This window comes from Arachis stenosperma, chromosome 3 (genome assembly GCF_014773155.1).
Source record: "Arachis stenosperma cultivar V10309 chromosome 3, arast.V10309.gnm1.PFL2, whole genome shotgun sequence".
NCBI lineage: Eukaryota > Viridiplantae > Streptophyta > Magnoliopsida > Fabales > Fabaceae > Arachis > Arachis stenosperma.
Window position 1 is genome coordinate 161,071,919 of NC_080379.1, and position 23,244 is coordinate 161,095,162.

The 23,244-nt window shown below is 39.1% G+C and overlaps 1 protein-coding gene across 1 annotated transcript; it reads left to right on the plus strand.

The window, feature by feature from the left end:
- The first annotated feature begins 3,590 nt into the window (after positions 1-3,590).
- Positions 3,591-6,921, plus strand: LOC130970398 (uncharacterized). The gene is made up of 8 exons (XM_057896473.1): positions 3,591-3,701; positions 3,784-3,932; positions 4,330-4,385; positions 4,477-4,573; positions 5,261-5,378; positions 5,530-5,622; positions 6,201-6,274; positions 6,632-6,921. The coding sequence occupies exons 1-6, from the start codon at positions 3,699-3,701 to the stop codon at positions 5,569-5,571; spliced, it is 465 nt and encodes a 154-aa protein (XP_057752456.1). The 5' UTR covers positions 3,591-3,698; the 3' UTR covers positions 5,572-5,622; positions 6,201-6,274; positions 6,632-6,921.
- The last annotated feature ends 16,323 nt before the right edge of the window (positions 6,922-23,244 follow it).

Genomic DNA, 23,244 nt, shown 5'->3' on the forward strand with positions numbered 1-23,244 from the left:
AACTAAGAAAAGTCCTAGCAAGGATTGAGAATTAGAATTCCTATCCTCATTATCATCATCAATTGTGATGGTAATTGACTCTTGCTTTCACTTAGTTAACCTCTAACAATGAAGGAAAGTCAAGTGAGGAAAATCAACTTAAGTTCACAAGTTCTAATCAAAGACTAGATTTAGTGAAACCTAAGCCAACTAGCAATTTTCAATCACCAATCAATAAAAGAATATTGATAACTCAAGAGTCTCTAATTGATCAATTCAAGTTAAGAACATAAAAATCTAAATTAAAATCCAGCCAAATATTTTATCAAACACTTGTAAGGCATAACATAAAAACATAAACAACTAATAAGGAATATTAAATTTAAACAACCAATTGCAAGCATCAATGACAAAAAAATTAATGAAAACAATCATAAACATGAAACATAAATTGCATTAATATGAATAAAAGGAAACAAAAAGAATTCAAAAACTAAATTGGTAACATAAAGAAATCAACAAGAGAAATAGATAAACCAAAGTACTAGAACAAACAAGAGTAGAAGAAAACTAAATTAAAGTAAGATAGAATTCTGAAATTAAGAAGAACTAAAACTAAAACCCTAAACCTAGAGAGAGGATAGAGCCTCTCTTTCTAGAAAACTACATCTAAACCTAACTAATGTGAATGAATGTGTGAATGAATGAATCCCCCTTCCAGCTTCACTCTGCAGCCTCTAATCAGTATTTTTGGGCTTGAAACTAGGTTAAAAACAGTTCAGAAATCACCTCCAGCGAATTTTGATATATGTAGCACGTGACGCTTTGTCACGTGTATGTGTCATCCACGCGTACACATTGCTAAACAATTCCTGGTCATGCGTACGCGTCGCTTGTATGATGCGCCAGTCACGTGTATGCGTGTGCGTCGATGCCAGCTCCTCAATTCTTGCGTTCTTTCCACTTTTGCATGCTTCCTTTCCGTCCTCTAAACCATTCCTGCCTTGAAAAACCTGAAATCACTTAACACACATATCACGGCATTGAATGGTAATAAGAGAGGATTAAAATTAGCAAATTTAAGGTCAAATAAGCATGTTTTCAATCATAGCACAAAATTAGAAAAAAAAATGTAAAATATGCGAATTATATGCATAAGTGTGAGAATAATAGATAAAATCCACTCAATTTAGTACAAAATAAACCGTAAAATAGCGGTTTATCGTGGAAAGAAGTGGTAAATGCACTAACAAACTAAAATTCGTTTGAGGAGCCATTTTTCATGCGTACTTTAGATTTAGAGATCATACATGCACTGGAGTTTTCTAAATATATGAATGCATGTTCGTAATTTAGATATTTGTTCGAAAGATTAAAATTTTGTTATAATTTATATTATCGAGCGATTAATTAATTATATGACATATAAAAATATAATTAATTAACATTTATTTGTCTTTATTTGATTAAATTTAAGATAATAATCCTTTTTATTTATTTATTTATTTGGTTAAAATTTAATTAATATTTGTTTATGTATTTATGTTTTTATTTGGTTAAATTATAACTCTAATAATAATACTTATATTGTATTATATTCTATTCTATTACATGCATACATACATCAACAATACATATTCATAATACCACCAGCCTAATTATTTGTGAGATCATTTATCAAGTAATAATTAATAATTTACTGATAATAATTACTAATTTTCTAATAATAATAACTAATTTATTAAAATAATACTAAATTTAGTGTTAATTAGTTAATTTAGTAACTAGCATGTATACATAAATATGGCTAATCTATAAATTATTTAACTAATATTATTAAAATTTTTTAAAAATATAACTACAATAAATATATTATTAAATATCTAACCATAATCAATTAATTGTTAAATTTAAAAAATATATAATATTTAGTAAATTTATTTTACTGAAACTCCACAATAATAATTTAACTTCTAAATTTAATTAACGAAACTAAAAAATATTTTGAAGAGTTTTTTATTTTCAAAGATTATAATATTATTATTCATATTAAATATTTTATTAAATTATTCCTTACATAATTATTTATTTATTAATAAATAATTTATCAAATAATAATTCATAACTAATAACTAATTAATTAACTAGCATGCACGTACGCCTAACTTAATTTAACTAACAATATTAAAAAATTTAAAAACTCAACTACAATATTTATGTTAATTAAATATCTAACAATAAATAAATAATTATTAAAATTTAAAAAATATAATATTTATTAAATATACTTTACAAACAATATACAATAATAACGTAACTTCTAATAATAATTAATAAAACTAAGATATAATTTTAATAATTATTACAAAATATTCTAAACATATATTTCCTAATAATCTACTATATCAGTCCAGTATTAACATTATCATTGACTAAAATATTCACTAACTAAATTTAAATATGTATATTTTTAACTATTACATCAATTATTATTAACAACCTTAATTTCTAACATTATTAATAATATTTTTGTTAAACAAAATTTAAAATACTAATTTATATAATCAAAATGACAGAAATAATTAATAATATAAAGTTTAGAATCATCTACATTTTTAAATTTTTGCTTTTTGACGTTGTGATTTTTTAACGAAGATTGATAAAGAAAATTGCCGGTGGAAAAAAGAGAGAAAATGGTAGAATTGGAATTTCGGACAAAGGAAAAGAGACTTGAGAGAGAGAGTAGTTTCAGGAGAGTGAACAGTGGTTTCACTATAAGAAAAAAAGGCTTATGGCCACGCTTTAAAAGGTGGCCAAAAGTGGTCAATGGCCACGTTTTTATGAGGGTGGCGATTGATTAAATATTTGACCACGTTTTTTCTTACTACGTTTAAAAAGCGTGGCGAAAAAGATTTATGGCCACGCTTTTATGAAGGTGACAATTGATTAGAGATTTAGCCACGTTTTTTTTCCACACTTTAAAAGCTTGAGCATAGAGAGAAACAGGGACACTTTTAAAACGTGGTGAAAAGTTTTTGATCTTGGCACCCCTAAAAAAGCGTGGCGAAAAGTTTTTGATCTTGGCACTCCTAAAAAAGCGTGGCGAAAAGGTTCCTCAACGCGCTACAAGACTCATCAGACTCTTCTACTTTTCTCCCCTGACACTTACACTAATGCTTTGAAACCCTAACACTCAGACTCTGTTGCTCGTCCCCAACTAAGACAGAGCTCATCGTCGGCGCTTGCAGTCTCTCCTCTGCCGGCGCTCCCTCCGTCGTCTCCCCTAACCTGTCTCTGCTGGTGCTCGCATTCCTTGCGCTCACTACTCACGGTGTTGGTCAGCTAACGGAGGTTGCCTTTCCTTCCTCCGTGCCGCCATTCTCTGCCCTCCTCCCTCGTCATCTTGCTCAATCTTCCACCACCTTCAAAGTCCTCACTGCATGCATATGGCGTTGTCATACAGCTGCATTGCAATGGCAAAACCCTAACACCAAGAGGTTCGCTTGCTTTGCACAGTCAATGCACGTTTTGACAGTGCCGTCGCCGCCACTAGAAGAGCACTCAACCGTAACAAAGGCAACGACTGGCCTTCTGCTTCCGGCGCTCACCGAGCCCGCTATCTCCGCGCCATCGTTGCCAAGGTCGTGGAGAGAAAGGATCACCTCGCTAAGCTTGAATCCCTTGATTGCGGAAAACCACTCGATGAAGCTGCCTGGGACATGGTACTTCAATTCTGCTTCAATTTCACATGATTCTCTCTGATTGTTACTGTAATTCTCTGATTCACGCTTGATTTTATGTTAGGATGATGTTGCTGGTTGCTTCGAGTTTTACGCTGACCTTGCCGAGAAACTCGACGCTAAGCAGAAGGCACCCATTTCTCTTCCCATGGAAACTTTCAAGAGTTATGTCTTCAAAGAACCCATTGGTGTTGTTGGATTAATCACCCCATGGTATTTTCTTTTTCTTCTCTTTAAAATTTGCCTTATTAACTAGTGTTAGAATCTAGAAGTTAGTTTCTATATAAGTGGCAATGAGTGATGAAAACAAGAATAATAGTAGAATAGAAAGGTAGAAATTCAGTTGTTGTGTATTGTTTTTTGGTTGTTCGTTCATTGCTGTCACCTCTCTCTATTAGCAAAATTGCTATCTTGATGGCTAACTAGACATCATGTTTTAGGAACTATCCTCTGTTAATGGCTACATGGAAGGTTGCCCCTGCTATGGTTCTTCATTTTTTCTGATTTTTCTAAACTATTTTTTTCTTCTATTCTGATATTTGGCTTAGGTTTTTTTTCCCTGAAGATCTTGATTTTCTATTTTTGTTATGATTTTATTTCTGTTAAACAGTTTTATGGTTATTCATATTGGAGGTGAAACAGATCTTAGGTTTATATACTGCGCAGGTAAGAGAGAAAAGGCATGAAGTGGTGATTCTAGTTAGTTAATTAGTAAATAATGTGTGTATGTTGGCGATTTTAATTAATGACTGTGCAGCTGCTTGCTTCCACGATGGACGTGATGATCCAATACCCAGCCCATTTAACCCGTTGACAGATGGCAGCACCCAGCCCATAATTCATGTACTCACCAGGTATGATATCTTGACCCTGCTAGCTTGGGATGTTCTTTACAGGTTCTTCTTTTACTTGGTACTGAGATTTTACTCCAAGAATGAGAGAAAATGATGAACCAATCATATATATACTATGTCTACATTTTTTATTCTTGATAAAGTTTTAGACTTCTATGTACCATTTTCCTATGGTTTATTGAAAATGTGAAACAATAATAACGAATATATATTATCATGATCATATATGTGAAAAGTAGCTACTAAGATTTTCGGCTTTACTATTCTTAGAAGTGTTAAGAGAATCTAAACAGAAAATCTACTCTTTTATTATGCTTTTCTTCCATTAATTTGTGGAACAAATGCTATTCCATAAGGCATGTTTGTACATTCATTTCAAAAGAAAGTAAGGCATATAGTCCTGTCTTTGACGAGGTACGGTTCTATTTTCATTCTTGCTCTTTTATCTTTTTATTTAAACGAAAATGTTAGAAAACCAATATTTTTAATAAAAAAATTTGAACATTTGGTTTATAATGACTCAAACTCGAGACAAATTCGCTAAGGTTTGGACTTATTTTCACATCTTCTGATATTGAAGTGGCTAAACCTTAAAAAATTTTCAGGATTTTACATTATGATAGGTATACTTGAAGAAAATTCAAAATTGTTTATCATAAATTTAAGGTTTCCTAATGATTATTCTAGGGGCCAAAGCTATCTAGATGTTCCTACAACACAAATGGTGCATGAGCAACTTTGGGTAGATAAATATGCACCAAAGTCATTTACTGAGCTTCTTAGTGATGAACAAACAAATCGTGAGGTACATCTCTAGTATGAAATTTAGCTCAGGAAAAAATTACTTACAAGAGCTATAGTTGGAAGATATAAACATTTTTTTCTACTTTTTTCTTTAATTTTTTTAACAATTTGCTTTTGTACCCATTAATTGATTTGTTTATTGTCTGATACAGGTACTCTTATGGGCTTTCTTAAGGATGAAGGGTGAAGACTGAAGACTTTCTTAAGTTTCTTTTTGTGTTATGGCCAAGTTGTTGATCAATTAGGTAACCTCCACCTCCTCTTTTTTTATAATGGTAAACTGCATAATAGTAAACCTTACGACACTTTTGAATATATTCGATTACGTATATTGCTTGATAAAAGAAAAAAGGGGCTGCGGCATGTGATGATTTCTGGACTAATTTGTGATGAGTATACCTAATTGACTATGAAGTTTTATTAGGCATTGGATATATATCTTGCATGCAGCTTTTGAGTTTTTTTTAATCTATATATATATATATATATATCTTGCATTACAGGCTCAACCAGTGAATGTTCCAACTAGTTTTTCTTGAACTGAGCCTGTCATAATAGCCATTCTCTCAAACTCTCCCTATTTTCTTGAACTGAGCCTGTCATAGTAGCCAATTTTCTCATGGCAATGAATTTGAGCAGTATCTTGATAAAGTATGTAATCAGGGGGAAAACAATGGAATTTATCCTTTTATGAGCCACCCCACCCCACTCCATTAATATAGTATCTTATATTTGGATGGATAACAAGCTGTTTGTGGCTCTGATGTGGTGTTGTAACAAGTGAGGACGCTTCTTAATAAATCTTTCATTTGTTTGTTGTTAGACTTCTATGATACATGGGCCTTCCTGGATGCTCGAGTGAAAGATGCTTTTGATCTAAAGAAAACCATTCAAGAGGTAATTCTGATTCTGTCCGTCGAGTTTTGGAACCTTCTCGTATTTATATGACAAGTATACCTAATTTTTGCTTAAATTGTTTCCTGAAATTTGATCTCTACCTACTTGCATTGCATCCTGCATTGCCAATTGGTTAGATTCCTTTCTCCCTTTTGCATGGTAATTTAATGGTTCTTTTTGCCTTTTTTTTTTGTTTCTTTTTTGCAAAAGGAAAAAAAGCACTGAGCTTGCTTGCCAATGGGGTTATTCCTTGTTTCTTCATTGTTATGTCTTTGGTTGGTGATTGTCAGAATTTTCATTATGTTCTGTGAAAAGAAAATGAAATCATTTTGTTGATGTTGGTGTCATTTTTTTCAGCTCCACCAAACATTGCTGGAAATCATTCTGAGAGAGGGATATTGAGCTCGGTTATGTACTTGTTGGGCATAAGGTTGTGAGAAAAAGATAAAATACAAAAAATGAGGGACCCTGACGTGATCTTCAGACCCCAGACCTGCTATTAATTTTGCATTCCTTTTGTAATTATACATGCGTTTTGCTTAGTTAGTGAATTTCGGCTGGATAGGAGGTTGAAGGGTTTTTTGTTACTGAAAAAACCTGGAAAGTTTTCTATGAGGATTAATGTATAAAACAATTATACCAAAAGTTGTCACTAATTACTGATTGATTTGTCTTGTAATAAAAATTGCATACTATATATATTTATAGGTTTAGTTATAAAAAAGGATTGAAAATTAAAAAAAGGATTTTTTTTTTTAAATTTGACAAGGCTATCGCCACGCTTTTAAAGCATGGTCGTATCTCGCTATTGCCACGCTTTGAAAGTGTGGCTGTATCTCTTGCAGTCGCCACGCTTTAAAAGCGTGGCTGTATCTCTCACATGGTCACGCTTTCTAATTGGGACAATCTGCAAAAGCATGGCAAAAAATAAAGCGTGGCAATAAAGCAATTGCCACCCTTTCATAGGTCACCTTTTCAAAAACGTGGTGGTAGCTCAAAAAGCGTGGCGAAAAACTATCATCACACTTTTCAGCTTTTTGCCACGCTTTAAAAACGTGACAATAGAGCTGTTTTCTTGTATTGTTTGAAGAGAGAGAGAGCTTAACCGAGGAAAGCTATCATGTATGCGCAACATGTAGTTAGTGTGACAAATTAGATGATCTAATTTGTATATCTTAAATCGGTCTATCCGATTAATGTACCTTAAATTTGGACCGTCTGATTACTTCAATACTAACACCACAACTGCATACAACATCCAGATATTCCATATCTACATTTTACATCAATCATTTGTTAACTATTAAAATAGTGATATTACATTATAAATATTTTTAGTAACTAAATTTAATTAAATTTGTTCGTTAGTCGGCTTCCGAACAGGTCGGGTGGACAGAAGATGCCAAGGTGGATAGGTGAGGATGTCTTAGTCCTGGTCGCACTGATTGTGGGACTGCCGAGCTGGCGAGCACTTGTGCTGGTGAACGGACGAGGGGGGGTGCCACCTGCAAAGACACTCCGACGCTCAAGTCAGCAATGTGCAGGCGGGCAGAATGATGGGGTGAGAGAATGTGACGTACCTCGGGGTAAGAGCCAATCTTCCCCTTATATACATGTCAGTAGTGGGCCCCTTACGTGACAGGCCCATATTCCCAAGGACGCTGTCCTGCAGCACGTGTGTGATCCGTACAGGACGCGTGTCCGGGTCGGTTGTAGGGCGCGTGCCCGGGTCGGGTGTTACATGGGTCGGGTCGGCCCAAAGCTGGTTCTGGGCCGGGCCGTAACAGTGCCCCCACGCGCCAATGGTAGTCGTGGGAGCTACCAATGGCGTGTCGTTTCGTATCTCGTCTGGTCGGTCGCTCGTGGGGAGGACGTGCCCCCAAGGCGCGTCTCTTGGTTGCTCAAACAACCGTTTCATCGCCTCGTTTCCTGCGCCGAGCATTGAATGCTCATAATGGGGTGAAAAACCCCGTTTGAAAAGACCATTTTGCCCCCAGGCGTTTCGTGCTCTGGAGGCAGCTTTTAAACGAGCGGTTTTGGTATTTCTTCATTTTATGTACTTTTTCCGCACCCTCTATTCTCCCTTCTCCCTCCTTGCTACCAGGCTTTGCTGTGGTGCCTCCGTTCGGGTTTCTTGCATTTTACCAGATTCAACTCCATCTTCCTCTCATCAATTCAGGTAATTTTTTCTGATCATCCTCCCTTTTATGCATTACTTCTGCATGCTTGTTATTTGGTTCTTTTGATGTTACTGCGTAGCCTTAGTTGCGAGTAGACGTGTTAGGGGGGAAAGTACCATTCTAGGGTAGGCTTTTTCTCGTTCCTTTAGTCTTTTAGTCTTGTTTGCCGTTAGTCGGGAAGTCGTGGGGGGTGGTGTTTGTTTTCGGCCTGAGCGACCGATCTCTTAGACTAACTGGATGGTACCCCCATGTAGGTATGGCCCGCACGGTCTCCCGAGCATCCGTTAACCCTGCGGCTTACGACCAGTATGCTTGGGTCGTCTCAGATGTGAGGGATTCGCCCAACCAAATGAGCGAAGAGGAGCTCACCGAGTTCCGACAAGCCGGGTATCTGTGTGGCGGGACTGACGAGGAGGCCAATTATGACGCCTTCGTCCCGGCTGCTCACGAGCGGTTGTATGAAATCAACTTCCAACCCCGCCAGGTCGCCGACTGGATTTGGTTCTACAAGGCCATGTTCACTCAAGTCGGAGTTCGCATTCCGTTCTCAGCCTTTCAAATGGCGCTCTTAAACCGGATTTCTGTGTCACCGTCGCAGTTGCATCCGAACAGTTGGGCTTCGATCCGCTGTTTCGAGATGGTTTGTGAATATCTCGACCTGCCGGTGTCCGTAGATGTCTTCCTCTTTTTCTTCACCCTCACAAACCCTACCAAGCAGGGGAAACATAGGAAAGGGTTCATGTCCTTCCGGGCTGCTCAGGGTCGGAAGATTTTCGGCTTGTTCGAAGATTCTTACCATGGGTTTAAGGACAAGTATTTTAAGGTCCGTCCGGCCAAAGGTCTTCACCCCTTTTGGTTGTCTCTGGAGGGGGTACGGCTCATCCCGACTTATTGGAGCTTCGGGGCAGGAGCCAATAGTTTTATTAAGGTAGTTTATAAAAACATGTCGGCAGAAGATCAGCAGATTGCCGAGGTGCTAAACGCGGTTTTTGGGAAGAACCCAGTAAATCCCCACCTCCTCATGGGTGATCGGGATTCCGGTCGTAATTATATTTGTGAGAAACTCTTTACTTTACGCTTTATCTTTTTCCTTTCTTGTTGATGTTATGTGACGACTAACCGACCTTACTTGTTTTCCCGCAGTGGATATGTCGGCGTCCGTGACGGGTCTTCCCGACTTGTTTCAAACTTTCCTTGGTGGTGGCGACGATGAGGAGAGTGACGAGCAACCCGCCTCCAAGGGACCTGATGCTCCGGAGGACAAAGACGCTCCCGAGCAGAAGGCCGCAACCGATGGGATCGGGACCTCGGCTCAGGGCGCCTCGGTTGAAGGTGGCAAGGCGGTCCGTGTTTCTCCTATCCGTGAGGTTGTCGGGACTGGGGGTTCGGTGCCCAATCCGGATGATGAGGAGGAGGTGGTGGAGGTCTCTAGCCTGAAGAGAAAGAGAAAGAAGACATCCACGGCGTCCTCTAGTCCTGAGGGTGTCCTTACCGTCATGGAAAGGAATTTCGATGCCAGCAACTTCATAGATACCCAACTCATTCCTGGCACTGAGGAATACTTCCATGAGTCTTCCCTTGCCGGGCAGGCGAGGTGGATGTACCGGACTCTTCTGCGGGGCGCCGTGATAGCCCGGAAGGCCGAGTTTGAGCTATCCGGGATGGAGTCTCTCCGTCAGAAGTTGGACTCCGCTGGGAAGGCCAACAATGAATTGAAAAGTGAAGTGGAAACTCTCCGGGAGCAGTTGACTCAAACTTCGGAGAAGTTGGATGCCGCCGAGAAGAAAGCCACCACCGCCGAGCAGAAAGCCACTTCCGCCGAACAAAAGTTAACAGCTGCCGAGAAGAAACAGAAAGAGTCGGACGCGACGATTGAACGTCTAGTCGAGCGTGAGATGGCTCTGGAGAAACAGGTCGGCGAAGCGCAGAAGCGTACGGCCGAAGTCGAGAAAGAGAAGCAGGCCGCGGAGGCCGAGCTGGCAACGTGGAAGGTGAAGTATAAAGATGTCGTTAAGCAGGGCAAGGCTGCGATCTTGGGTACTGAGGAAGCCCTCAAAGCTCAAATTAAAGTTGTTGCTCCTGAGTTCGACACGTCGGCGATTGGTGTCCGCAAGGTTATTCTTGATGGCAAGGTTGTCGACGTCCCCAAGAAGTGAATTTTTTGTTTACAGTTTTTCGTGCAGCCGCTTTGTTATGACTTGTAAACTATCTTAGTCTTGGCCGTTTTTGGCTTGCGAACAGTTTAGCCGTTTTTGGCTTGTGATTAATGACCATTTTAGCCGTTTGCCCATGTTGTCGTGATAAGCTTTTTATTTGTCTGAGTGCGTTATCATTTCTAACCGTATTGGTTTATACTTTGTCGTTTACTCGCCTGCTCGTGTTGTCGTTCCTATTAACCGTTTTTGGTTTGAAGTTATTTAGACTGGCGGCCCGTGGCCTTTCGTGTAGTTGTTTGTTATAACGTTGATTGACGACTTCCCGGGGTGATCAGTCCCGGGTCGCACGTCGTGGTCAGTCACGATGGGACGGTTTATCTGAAAAACTTAGATAGAACATGGTGGAGAATTTGCACAAGTATATCTTATTCGGTAATCACATAAAGGATTTGAAAGTTACTATAAATGACGGATTGACTACTTAGCTAGATTAGCCGGCACGTCGTTCCGCCTTTTAGGAGTAGAATCTTCTCAGGTTGTCCACGTTCCATGTCCTCGGGACCTCCTTGCCATCGAGCCTTTCTAACTTAAAGGCTCCTTTTCCCATCACCTTTTTTACTCTGTAGGGGCCTTCCCAGTTCGCCGCTAACTTGCCTTCTCCGGGGGTCGGTGGGCCGATATCATTCCGTCTCAGGACGAGGTCGTCAGGCTCAAAGTCCCTCTTGAGCACTTTGGTGTTGTAGCGCAGGGCTATCCTTTGTTTTAGCGCTGTTTCCGTCAAATGGGCCATTTCCCGGGCTTCATCAATCAGGTCCTTTTCTACAGTTTCCTCTACTCCTTTCAAAAGCAATCGCGGGCTCGGTTCACCGATCTCCACGGGTATTACTGCATCCACCCCGTACGTTAGTCGGAAAGGGGTTTCCTTGGTGGAGGATTGCTCGGTCGTTCGATAAGACCAGAGGACCGATGCCAGTTCGTCGGCCCAAGCACCCTTTTTGTTGTCCAACCTCTTCTTTAGCCCCGAAAGGATAACCTTGTTGGCGGACTCCACTTGTCCGTTCGTCCGAGGGTGTTCTACCGAAGAGAACCTTTGCCTTATACCTAGGCCGTTGAGAAATTCTGTGAACTTTTTGTCAGCAAATTGTGTGCCGTTGTCCGAGATAACGACCTCCGGTATCCCGAACCGTGTTATCACCTGCCTCCACATGAATTTTCTGCAATTGGCTGAGGATATGCTAGCCAATGGTTCGGCTTCTATCCACTTGGTATAGTAATCAATTGCCACTATGAGATATTTGACCTGCCCAGGGCCGACAGGGAAGGGCCCTAAGAGGTCGATTCCCCACTGAGCGAATGGCCGGGAGGTCGTCAGCAAGCTCAACTCGTTTGCCGGTGCCTTGGCAAAGTTGGCGTTCTGTTGGCACTTTATGCACTTTTTGACAAACTCTTTGGAATCTGCCATCATCGACGGCCAGTAGTACCCAGCTCGGATCAACTTCCTCGCTAGGGTTTTTCCTCCGATGTGGTGCCCACAGCAGCCCTCGTGGACTTCCCTGAGGACGTAATCCGTTTGGTCGGGGTGTAGGCACTTCAGTAGGGGCTGGCTGAGCCCTTTTCTGAACAGCTGTCCTTGGATGACGGCGTATTTGGCCGCTTCCCTCCTTAATTTCACTGCATCCTTTTCGTCACCAGGGACTTGGCCGTGTTCTAAGTAGTTGGTGATGGGGTCTAGCCATGAAGAACTTAGGGTTGTTATGTGTAGTGCGATTGCAGGTTCCCTTGTCATGCCTTGGATGAGAGACCGGTTTCCCTCCCCTGGCTTAGTGCTGGCTAATTTTGATAGGAGGTCTGCTCGTGTGTTCCTTTCTCTGGGTACATGCTGGACCGTGACCTCGTCAAGCTTTTGGCTCAAGCTTTTGACCTTTTCCAAGTACTTCTGCAACAAGGGGTCCTTGGCTTGATAGCTGCCGTTTACTTGGGAAGTGATGACTTGGGAATCGCTGCATACTTCCAGCCTTTTTGCACCGACCTCTGTTGCTAGGGCCAAGCCTCCTATGAGGGCTTCGTATTCTGCTTGGTTGTTCGAGATGGGAAACTCGAATCTGACCGACTGCTCGTATACGACCCCGTTTGGACTTTCTAGGATGATCCCGGCTCCTCCGAAGGTCTGGTTGGAGGCTCCGTCCACATGGAGCTTCCACCGTGTACCCATGTCTTCGCCTGGGTCTCCTGTTACTTCAACCAAAAAATCTGCCATGGCCTGTGCCTTGATGGCTTGCCGGGGCTCGTACCGTATGTCATATTGAGAGAGCTCGATGGACCAAGTCATCATTCTTCCCGCCAGGTCGGGTTTTTGGAGAACTTGTCGGATCCCTTGGTCCGTTCTGACGACCACCTGGTGACTCTGGAAATACTGTTTTAACCTTCTCGAGGAAGTTAGGAGTGCTAAGGCTAGCTTTTCCAACTTGCTATATCTTAACTCTGCTCCTTGTAGGGCCCTGCTTATGAAGTAGACTGGTTGCTGGGTCCTCCCGTCCTCCCGCACTAGTACTGCGGCCAGGGCTTCGCTTGTTATAGCGAGGTACAGGTACAGTGGTTCCCCGTCCCTTGGCTTCCCGAGAACGGGAGGTGCCGCTAGGATTTCCTTGAAGTGTTGAAAGGCTTCTTCGCACGCGGGTGTCCATTCAAACGCCATCCCTTTCTTCATGAGGTTGAAGAATGGTAGGGCCTTTGTCGCCGAGGCCCCGAGGAACCGGGAAAGTGATGTTAATCGCCCTGCCAACCTCTGGACGTCCTTGACACAGCCCGGGCTCTTCATCTGAAGTATTGCCTGGCATTTCTCCGGGTTGGCTTCTACCCCTCTCTGAGTTATCATGAATCCCAGGAACTTGCCGGCTTCCATGGCGAAGGCGCACTTGAGGGGGTTCAGCCTCATACCGTGTTGACGGAGGGACGCAAACACACTTGCCAGGTCGTTTAGGAGGTCGTCGGGTCGTGTTGTTTTAGCCAGGATGTCGTCCACGTAAACTTCGACCGTTTTCCCTATGAGGTCGTGGAATATCCTGTTCATCAGCCTTTGATATGTCGCCCCTGCATTTTTCAAGCCAAACGGCATTACCTTGTAGCAAAAAGTTCCTCCTGGCGTTATGAACGCCGTTTTGTCTTCGTCTGGTCGGTGCATCGGTATCTGATTGTAACCGGAGTAGGCGTCCATGAAACTCAGATATCGGTACCCCGCCGCGGCGTCGACGAGTGCATCTATGTTGGGGAGGGGGAAGCAATCTTTGGGGCATGCTTTGTTAAGGTCAGAGTAGTCCACGCACATTCTCCATCTGCCATTGTGTTTTTTCACCAATACCACATTTGAGAGCCACGTTGAGTAGTCCACTTCTCGTATGAAGCCTGCTTCTAGGAGGCCGGCCGTTTGCTTGGCTACCTCCTCTGCTCTTTCCGCCGACATCTTTCTCCTTCGTTGAGCCACTGGGCGTACTTCCGGCTTGACGGCTAGGTGATGGGAGATGATTTGTGGATCTATGCCCGGCATGTCGGCTGGTGTCCATGCGAACAAGTCCCTGTTGGCCCTTATCATTTCAACCAAAGGTTCCTTCAGCTCATGTGGGAGGTTCTTGTTAACGAATGTGAACTTTTCCCCTTCGTCACCGATGCTAAATTTCTCCAGGTCCCCTTCTGGTTCCGGCCTCGGCTTGTCCTCTACTCTGGCATCGAGGTCGGCTAGGAATACGCCGGACGCTTCCTTGGACTTCTTTCTGAGGGAAAGGCTGGCGTTGTCACAAGCGACCGCCGTCTCGAGGTCTCCTCTTATGGTCCCTATGGATCCATCATCGGTGACAAACTTCATAACTAGTAGCTTGGTGTTGATTATGGCTTCAAAATCATTGATTGTTTTTCTTCCCAAGATGATGTTGTAGGCTGTGGAGTCTCGGAGGATTACGAACTCGGCCATCGCCGACCTCCGGCCTTGCACCTGTCCCACCGAGATTGGTAGGGAAATGACTCCGTCTGGTTTGATGAAGTGGTCGCCTAACCCGATGACCCCGTGCTGGTGTGTCGTCAGGTTGGCATCCTTCAGCCCTAGTGCGTCGAACACGTTGCGGAACATGATGTTTGAATCAGCTCCTGTGTCGACAAGGATCCGTTTGACGAGGCCGGTTCCCACTCTGGCCGTTATGACCATGGGAGGGTTTTCCGGGGCGTCGCTGAACCATTGGTCTTCTGGGCCAAAAGAAATGGACGGGGGTTTCTTGGTACTCTGCACAGGTGGAGATGAGATCGCCAAAACCTTGGCGTCCTTCTTGTGTGCCGACCGGGATTTTGGTGCGGCGTTCTTTGCCGTTACCACGTTTATCACGGTGAGGCCATGGTCCCCGCCTTCGGGTTCCTGCCGCCGCCTGGTCGAGCGCGCCTTGGCTTCCTCATCTTGATCGCGATAACGCCTTCTCGGCTCCCTGATGAGATGGGAGAACGCGGCTAGCTTTCCTTCCCTTATCGCCTGTTCTAGTGCATCCTTCAGGTCGAAACAGTCCTGTGTTTGATGGCCATACCCCTTGTGGTAATCACAGTAAAGGTTCTTGTTTCCTCCTGTTCGGTCCTTAAGTGCTCGGGGCTTCGGAAGGATTCCCTTCTCCGCTATCTGTTGGTAGACCTCCACGATGGGGAGAGTGAGTGGGGTGTAATTATTGAATTTTCCGACCCTGGGGAACGGTCGAGGTGCCCTGTTTGACGCCTCTTCCCTAGCTTTTTCCTTCGCTCTCTCTCCATCGACGGGCTGCCGTGCTTGGCTGTAACCGGACTGCCGTTTATTGGCAGCCACGACTCGGCTTACTTCCTCGTCGTTTATATACTCCTTGGCCACTGTTTGGATTTCATGCATCGTCCAAACTGGTTTCGTGGTGAGGTGTTTGCGGAAGTTCTCGTTGAGGAGGCCGTTCGTTAGGCAAAGGCTGGCCACCGAGTCGGTTAAGCCGTCAATTTCCAAGCATTCGTCGTTGAACCGATCCAAGTACTTCCTTGTCGACTCTCCTTGTCTCTGGGTTATCCCCAGAAGGTTGATGGGGTGCTTAGCCTTCGCGATCCGCGTTGTAAATTGGGCCAGGAACGCACGACTGATGTCTGAGAAATTGTAGATAGAGCCTTGAGGGAGGCCGTTAAACCATTTGATCGCTGGTCCTGCTAAGGTCACCGGGAAGGCGCGGCATCTCACTTCGTCGCCTACTCCCTCTAGATTCATCCTGGCCTCGAAGGCCGTCAGGTGTTCTAGAGGGTCTTGAGTTCCGTCGTACCTCATGTCCGTTGGCTTGTCGAAGTGTTTCGGCAGCCGGACCTCGAGGATAGATCGGTGGAACGGGGTGGCGCCCATTATCACAGGTTGTCGTGTTCTTCCGTCTTCGCGACCTCTTGTCGCTCGATGGGTCGGTCTGCCTCGGGAGTAGATGATCGTGTCATTTCGTCTCCTCATTATGGGTGACTCCTCCCGCGAACTCTCTGCTTCCGTCCGCGGGCGGCTTCGGTAAGAGTCTTCCTCTTCGCTTCCGGGAGACGGGGTATAGCTCGGGTCGGTAGAGCGCCCGTCCCGCTCCCGGTCGGCGAGCTGCCGCTCCAGGTTCTGGACTCGGTGGCGCAGCTCTTGCATTATTATGGCGCTATCTCCGCCCGTTCCTCCGAATGGTCGTGTCCCCGTGCGTCGATGGGGGGACCTTCGCCGCCCCCCTTGCGAGGCGACGGAGGCTGCCCCCTCCGCTTCGGCAGCCCGGCCTTGGTCGCCAAGACCCAGTACAGCTTCCATTTAGACGTCCCCACAGACGGCGCCAATGTTCGTTAGTCGGCTTCCGAACAGGTCGGGTGGACAGAAGATGCCAAGGTGGATAGGTGAGGATGTCTTAGTCCTGGTCGCACTGATTGTGGGACTGCCGAGCTGGCGAGCACTTGTGCTGGTGAACGGACGAGGGGGGGTGCCACCTGCAAAGACACTCCGACGCTCAAGTCAGCAATGTGCAGGCGGGCAGAATGATGGGGTGAGAGAATGTGACGTACCTCGGGGGAAGAGCCAATCTTCCCCTTATATACATGTCAGTAGTGGGCCCCTTACGTGACAGGCCCATATTCCCAAGGACGCTGTCCTGCAGCACGTGTGTGATCCGTACAGGACGCGTGTCCGGGTCGGTTGTAGGGCGCGTGCCCGGGTCGGGTGTTACATGGGTCGGGTCGGCCCAAAGCTGATTCTGGGCCGGGCCGTAACAAAATTAGTAAAAGTCTTATAAAAAATTGCATGCATTCATCATGTAGTTCTTTGTTTTTGCATTTTTTAAACATATAAATTTTGTTATAAAATATAATTTTTTTATATTATATACTAATTTTTTTGCTATGTATTAAAATTTTTATGTTATGTATCAAAATTTTTATATTTAAAAAAAATAATAAAAAAATGATACGATGACAATAACAACCAAAAAAAAAAAGAAAAAGTAGCAACGACAATACATACATACGTGCATTCAAAGATTTGATCGAGCCACTGATGCCTGAGGGCTTAATTTAAAAAATTTTAGATGCCTAATTTTATTGTTAAAATAATATGCGAGAATTAAAATAATTCACACGTGGATCTAGTGAATATTATCCTTCTACTCTTGTTCATATCCAAATAGATTTATTTGCAAAATTTCTGATATGACTTTTATTATATAAATTAAATTAAATCAAGAAGTATTACATTAAATATATATCAAATTAAACATTTAAAAACTCATAAACCAAATTCAGTTAAGCATATACCGTCTAAAACAAAAATGGAACCTTTACTTTTATTATTTGATATATATATCCCCCAAATATGTCGACAATGTCGATCATATATGTGGTACCAAAGAAATCCCACACTACAGCAGCATATCATGCGAAGCTGTATCCACTCGGTACGAAAAAAAAAAATTGCATGTTTTGTGTATTAGAATTTAATTTTTATATACTCGTATTGTAAAATAATTTTATACAGATAATAAATCGTATATTTTTACATTATAAGTAACTATTTTTTAAATATTATTTATAAAATAATCTAAACACATGAAATTAATTAAATTATTATATAAAAATTTTTAAATTGTTAATATATTAAAATTAAATTTTATTATTTATTAATAGAAAATTTACAATATTGCCATCACATTATATTCATTGCATCGATCAGTAGCAAAACTAGATCTATATTGATTATGTATTTCAGCCTACATATGAATATTTCATGACGGATATGCATGCACGTGATGTCTCATAAGGACGGTGTATATAAGGTTGTGTTTATTTATGAGAACACGATAATAAGATAAAATATTGAGAATAAGATATAAAAAATATAAATATAAAATTTTGTATTTTTATATTTTGTTTAGTGATAAATTAGAATAAATTATAAAAATTTAATTTTTTTTTATTTTTTTATTTAAAAAATAGAAAAAAATATAATAATAAAAAATATAATTATAAAAAATTAATAAAAATAAAAAAATAAAAAATAAATAATACACTTTATTAATGTCTTTGTATTATTTCTATCAAGATAGCCATAAAAAAAAAAATCACACTTGAGAGAACGAAATAAAAGAAGAATAATTAAATTGGTCTCATAATATATGCCAAGTATTAGAGCCCTCGTCACAATTAGACCAAGTCAATGGCAAAGTAACCTCAGCTATGCTCAACCCATCTTCAACACCAAAGCCCAACAAGGCAAATTCATTTCTCTATTTTATTATGGTATTAAAGTTCTGTTCATGCTCATCAATGGCCTAAACCTCCAATCATCATCAGCACGTGCTTGTGCATGCATGTGAATATATTTGTATGATATTATTTCTGTGTATAAAATATTTAAATATAAAAAATTAGTTATTAAATATTTATATCTGTATTTATACATATTATTTTATAAATATAATAAATTGATTAATTATAATAAAATAATCAAAGTTTCATATCAAAATAATCAAATTTATTATTGTCAGAGCGATCATCTTTTTTACAAGGTGATTGTTATAATGTGTAAAAGGGTTTGTCTAACTTATTAAAAAGGATTAAAAATTAATATTTAATTTTAAAAATATAAAAATAAATAATTATTAAATATTCAAAAATTACTCTAAAATGTAAGTTAGACAAAAGTTAGACACCAAATTATAGATACTATAAAATTTACCTTTTTACAAATTGAAGGCATAATTTTGGAAATAGATTATCTCAATTGTTAAAAAAAATTGAGAGTATAAAATGTTATCTTTAATTTTTTATTGTTCTCTTTTTTATATTTATTCTTAGTCTTACTTATAAAATAAATGATAAGAGACCACACTTTATTCTTTCAATTGTTAAAAAAAATTGTGAGCATCCATTTCCCATAATTCCATACTTTTTATTAATGGAAAAAAGTTAGCCTTTTTTAATACTTATCCGTAGGGCTGCACACGGATCGGATATAGCTTAAAATTCTATCCGATCCGCACTATATTCATAGGATCGGATACGACATTCGCATTTTTTAGGCTGGATCCGATCCGATCCGCATACTTGCGGATCGGATCGGATATCTGGTATATCCGCATAATTAAAAAAAACCTATTTTAAGATTTTGTTTAGCTGTTTTTACAAAAAAAATATCCAAAAAATTTATTTTTTATCTGTTTAAGCCTATTTACTCCTAGAATATTATCAATAATAGTTCTTTTCAATAATAAAAACAAAATAATAACACTAGATTTAAGTTTAATTATTTTTAAGTTAAAGTACAACATAAAAAATTAAAAACAAAATATCATAAAATTCATAAAATAACACACTAAAATTCATATTACATTAAGATTTACTGATGTCTTAAACTATGCTATTTATATGTGATGTACGGATATGCGGATTTACAAATTGATTCCACATATATTATTACCGAATCCACAATCCGATCCGACCATAATATGGATCCAATCCAATTCGATCCGATGATTCTACAGATCAGATAATATCCACAAAATTAAAATCAAATGCAGATAATTATCACAAATATATAAGTATTATCCTATTCATGTGCAGTCCTACTTGTCCACATTTGTTTTGAGGGAAAAATAGCTCGTATTTTGATCAGTATACAACTGTTGCGCCTGTTGCCTCGCTTGGAATTTTAAACCACTTTATTTTGTCACGTTTCTTACGCTTATCGAAGGATCAAAGCTTGTGGACCATTAGTCACCACAATGCTAGTCATGAGAGAATCTACTTACATAAATAACTAACTAAACAATTGTTTAAATGAATGTATTTTAGAGTTATATATTTTCTTTTCTATTTTAAAATAAGTGTCTTTGATTTAGATTTTACTTTAATACAGCACTGGCTCACGATGTATCCCCTTGGCTCTTATATTAAGAGCATCATGGATCATTATTGAAATATATATGAATTATGATTGGACACACCTACTTAGCAATACATTAGATTCTTATTAAGTAAAACACAAAATACATGAATTTAATTTATAATATAAATGTATTTTTATATTTTTATTTTAATATCTTATACTCATAAATAAACGCAATTCAATTACTTGTAAAAAGTAAAAAAATAAAGATGGTCACTACTGCAACACAAATTAAGTAATCTTATGATTGAAGAACGAAGAATATTTTTTACTATGAGTGAAACATAATGTTCTTTTTATAATGAAAAAATATTTTAAAAATAAAAAATTATCCATATTACATAATATATTTTGAAAATTTAATTAAAATCTTCACTCTTCTATATTATCTCCATTGCATAATATTTTTAAAAAAATTAATTAAAATCTTCGTCACCTCAATTTTATTCTTTAAAGGTAGCGTTTGGTGGAGAGACAGAGACAGAAAGACTGAGACTGAGAGACAGAGACTGAGAGACAGGGATTGAAACAAATCTCAGTAATCTGTTTGGTGCAAAATGAGAGACAGGAATTGAAACAAGAATGAAACTCTAATTTAATTTGCACAAATGATAAAATTGAAATTAATTAATTGAAATGAAAGTATTTAAGGTATAAAATGTTATTAAAGTTTCAGTCTCCATCTCTAAAAATTTCAGTCCCCTGTGTCCCTACTTTTTGGAGGTACTGAAATACTGAAATTTTGGAGACAGAGACAGACATTTTAGTACCAGTCTCTGAACTAACAAACACAATACTGAGTCTCAGTCTCTCAGTCTCTGTCTCAGTACCTGCAAACAAACGCTACCTAACAAAATTCTTTTTCACAATTTAATGCACTCCTAGTCCTTGTCACTCCACTCCTGGCCGTGGTCTCCTAGAGTGCAGTGAAGTAGTGGACTCGTGTTCCTCGAGGAGTATCTTGATTATTATCATAATTGCTACGGAATGAAGGTGCTTCTTATCTTTTCCAGTTTTCCCTCCTTTGTTAGAATCAATTATTCACTTCTTTTTAAAATAATTGTTATTTTTACATTTTTTATAAATTAAAAAATAAAAAATATTATTCATACACCATGTTAGAATATAATTAAAATCAATTAGTATTATTTAGTATATCTGAATATTTATTATAAGAGATTACGTTTTTGTTATTACGATTCTCTTAGTATCTACAAATATCTTTTTATATTGTATCATTTCATACAATTTGAGTAGACAATACTTGAATAGACAACTTGAATAGACAACTTAAATACACTAAATAATATACCATCATTTCTCAAGTTTAGTCTCTTATTTCTAACATGGTATCAGAGCCATTGTATCTTCCTTGAAGATGATAGGTTGTTTTTCTTGCGATGAAATCGCCATAGTTTTTGCATTTTTTTATGCCATTCTTCTTTTTCTTTTGTCACTCCTTGATGCATTTTCACCTCACCAACTAGCCTATTCTCTTCGTCTTGTGTCTTTTCGAGTTGAATGATCAAACACCAATGTCATCCGCTGTTTTTCTCTTCTCATGAAGGAATCATATAGTTTTTTCTCTCTTTCAGCAGTTCCGTCTGCGTTCTCTCGTAGCAGTTCCGCCTACGTTCTTTCGTGGCAGTTCTCTCGTGGCAGTTCCGTCTGCTTTTTCTCGTGACAGTTCCGTTTGCATTTTGCCTGTGTTTCTTTGTGGTAGTTCTGTGTGCACTTCCATAGCGGCAGTTCCAATCTGCGCTTCCTTTCAACAGTTCTGTCTGCACCCGTTTTATCAGTTTATGCAGTTTTTTTCTTTTTATTTCATTGTTTTAAATAAGTTTCAAACTCAAGTTAGCCACTTGAATTTGAGATGGGATGTTAGAATATAATTAGGATCAATTAGTATTATTTAGTATATCTGAATATTTATTATATGAGATTACGTTTTTATTATTACGATTCTCTTAATACCTATAAATATCCTTTTATATTGTATCATTTCAGACAACTTGAATAGACAACTTGAATACACAAAATAATATACCATCATTTCTCCAGTTTAGTCTCTTATTTCTAACACACTAAAATCAACTACTAAAATTAGTCACCAATATATTTATGTATAAATATATATATATGTGATTTAATTTATTTTTAATGTGTACATTTCAGCATGTATTTTATACTGATTACTGATTTTAGTGATGACTGATAACTGTATAAATATATATGTATTTTATTCTAACACACCGAACGGAAGAAATAATTAATTTATTTCCTATTCAAATAATAGTTATCATTTGAGTTAATAGTCAAAATCGTCCCTGAAAGATATCCTGATGACGTGGTGAAAAAGGTTTTATTGAAATGAAAGAAAAAGGTTTTAGAATAATGTAAGAAAAATATTTTAGAATATAAAAGGTAAAAAAAGGTTTTAGAATAGAAAATGTAATAGGTTTTAGAATAAGGTTTTAGAATAGAAAAGAATAAGAGAGATTTTGAGAAGGATTAAAGGAGAGAGATAATTTTATTGAAAAAACTTTTAAGAAGAAAAGATACAATTACTAATTTTTTGTTTGTCAATTACATTTCTATTAAAATTAGTAGTATAAAAAAATATTTCAAATTTAATATTATCAAGAAAAAATAAAAAAAATTATATAAGGACTAATTTGATTAATTTTTAAAATTTTAGGGATGAAAATGACTTACATCTGAACTTTCAAGGACTATTTTTATTATAAATAATTTTTTTACATGTCATGCCACGTGTCACTGATCTGACACGTCAACCAATCATCTTGTGACACGTGGCATTAACCTACCACATCATCATGTGCCACGTGGCACTTAACGTGACACGTCATCATCCAACTGACGGAAGGACTAACATGACCAAGTCGTGTATCTTTCGGGGACGATTTCGATTAATTTTATATGTTCGAGGACCAAAATAAAAATCGGGGTATCTTTTAGGGACGATTTTGACTATTAACTCGTTATCATTTTGTTTTGTCAAAGATTCAGCAGTCCTTCTAAACAGTGGGGGATCTAGAGGGAACCCAATGCTATTCCTGGATAGGAGCTTCTCTCACTTGTTTTTAGATTTGGTGAGTCTGCAACTATTGCTACTTTTTTTTATTCTTATTACTTTGTGAGTTTTTGGCTGTTTGAGATAATACATTGGATTGAAGTGGAACTGTATTG

Coding starts and splice junctions, on each gene's coding strand:
- LOC130970398 (XM_057896473.1), top strand. Junction 3,933..4,329: donor GTTGGATTAATCACCCCATG/GTATTTTCTTTT, acceptor TCTGTTAAACAG/TTTTATGGTTATTCATATTG. Junction 4,574..5,260: donor ATAATTCATGTACTCACCAG/GTATGATATCTT, acceptor TGATTATTCTAG/GGGCCAAAGCTATCTAGATG.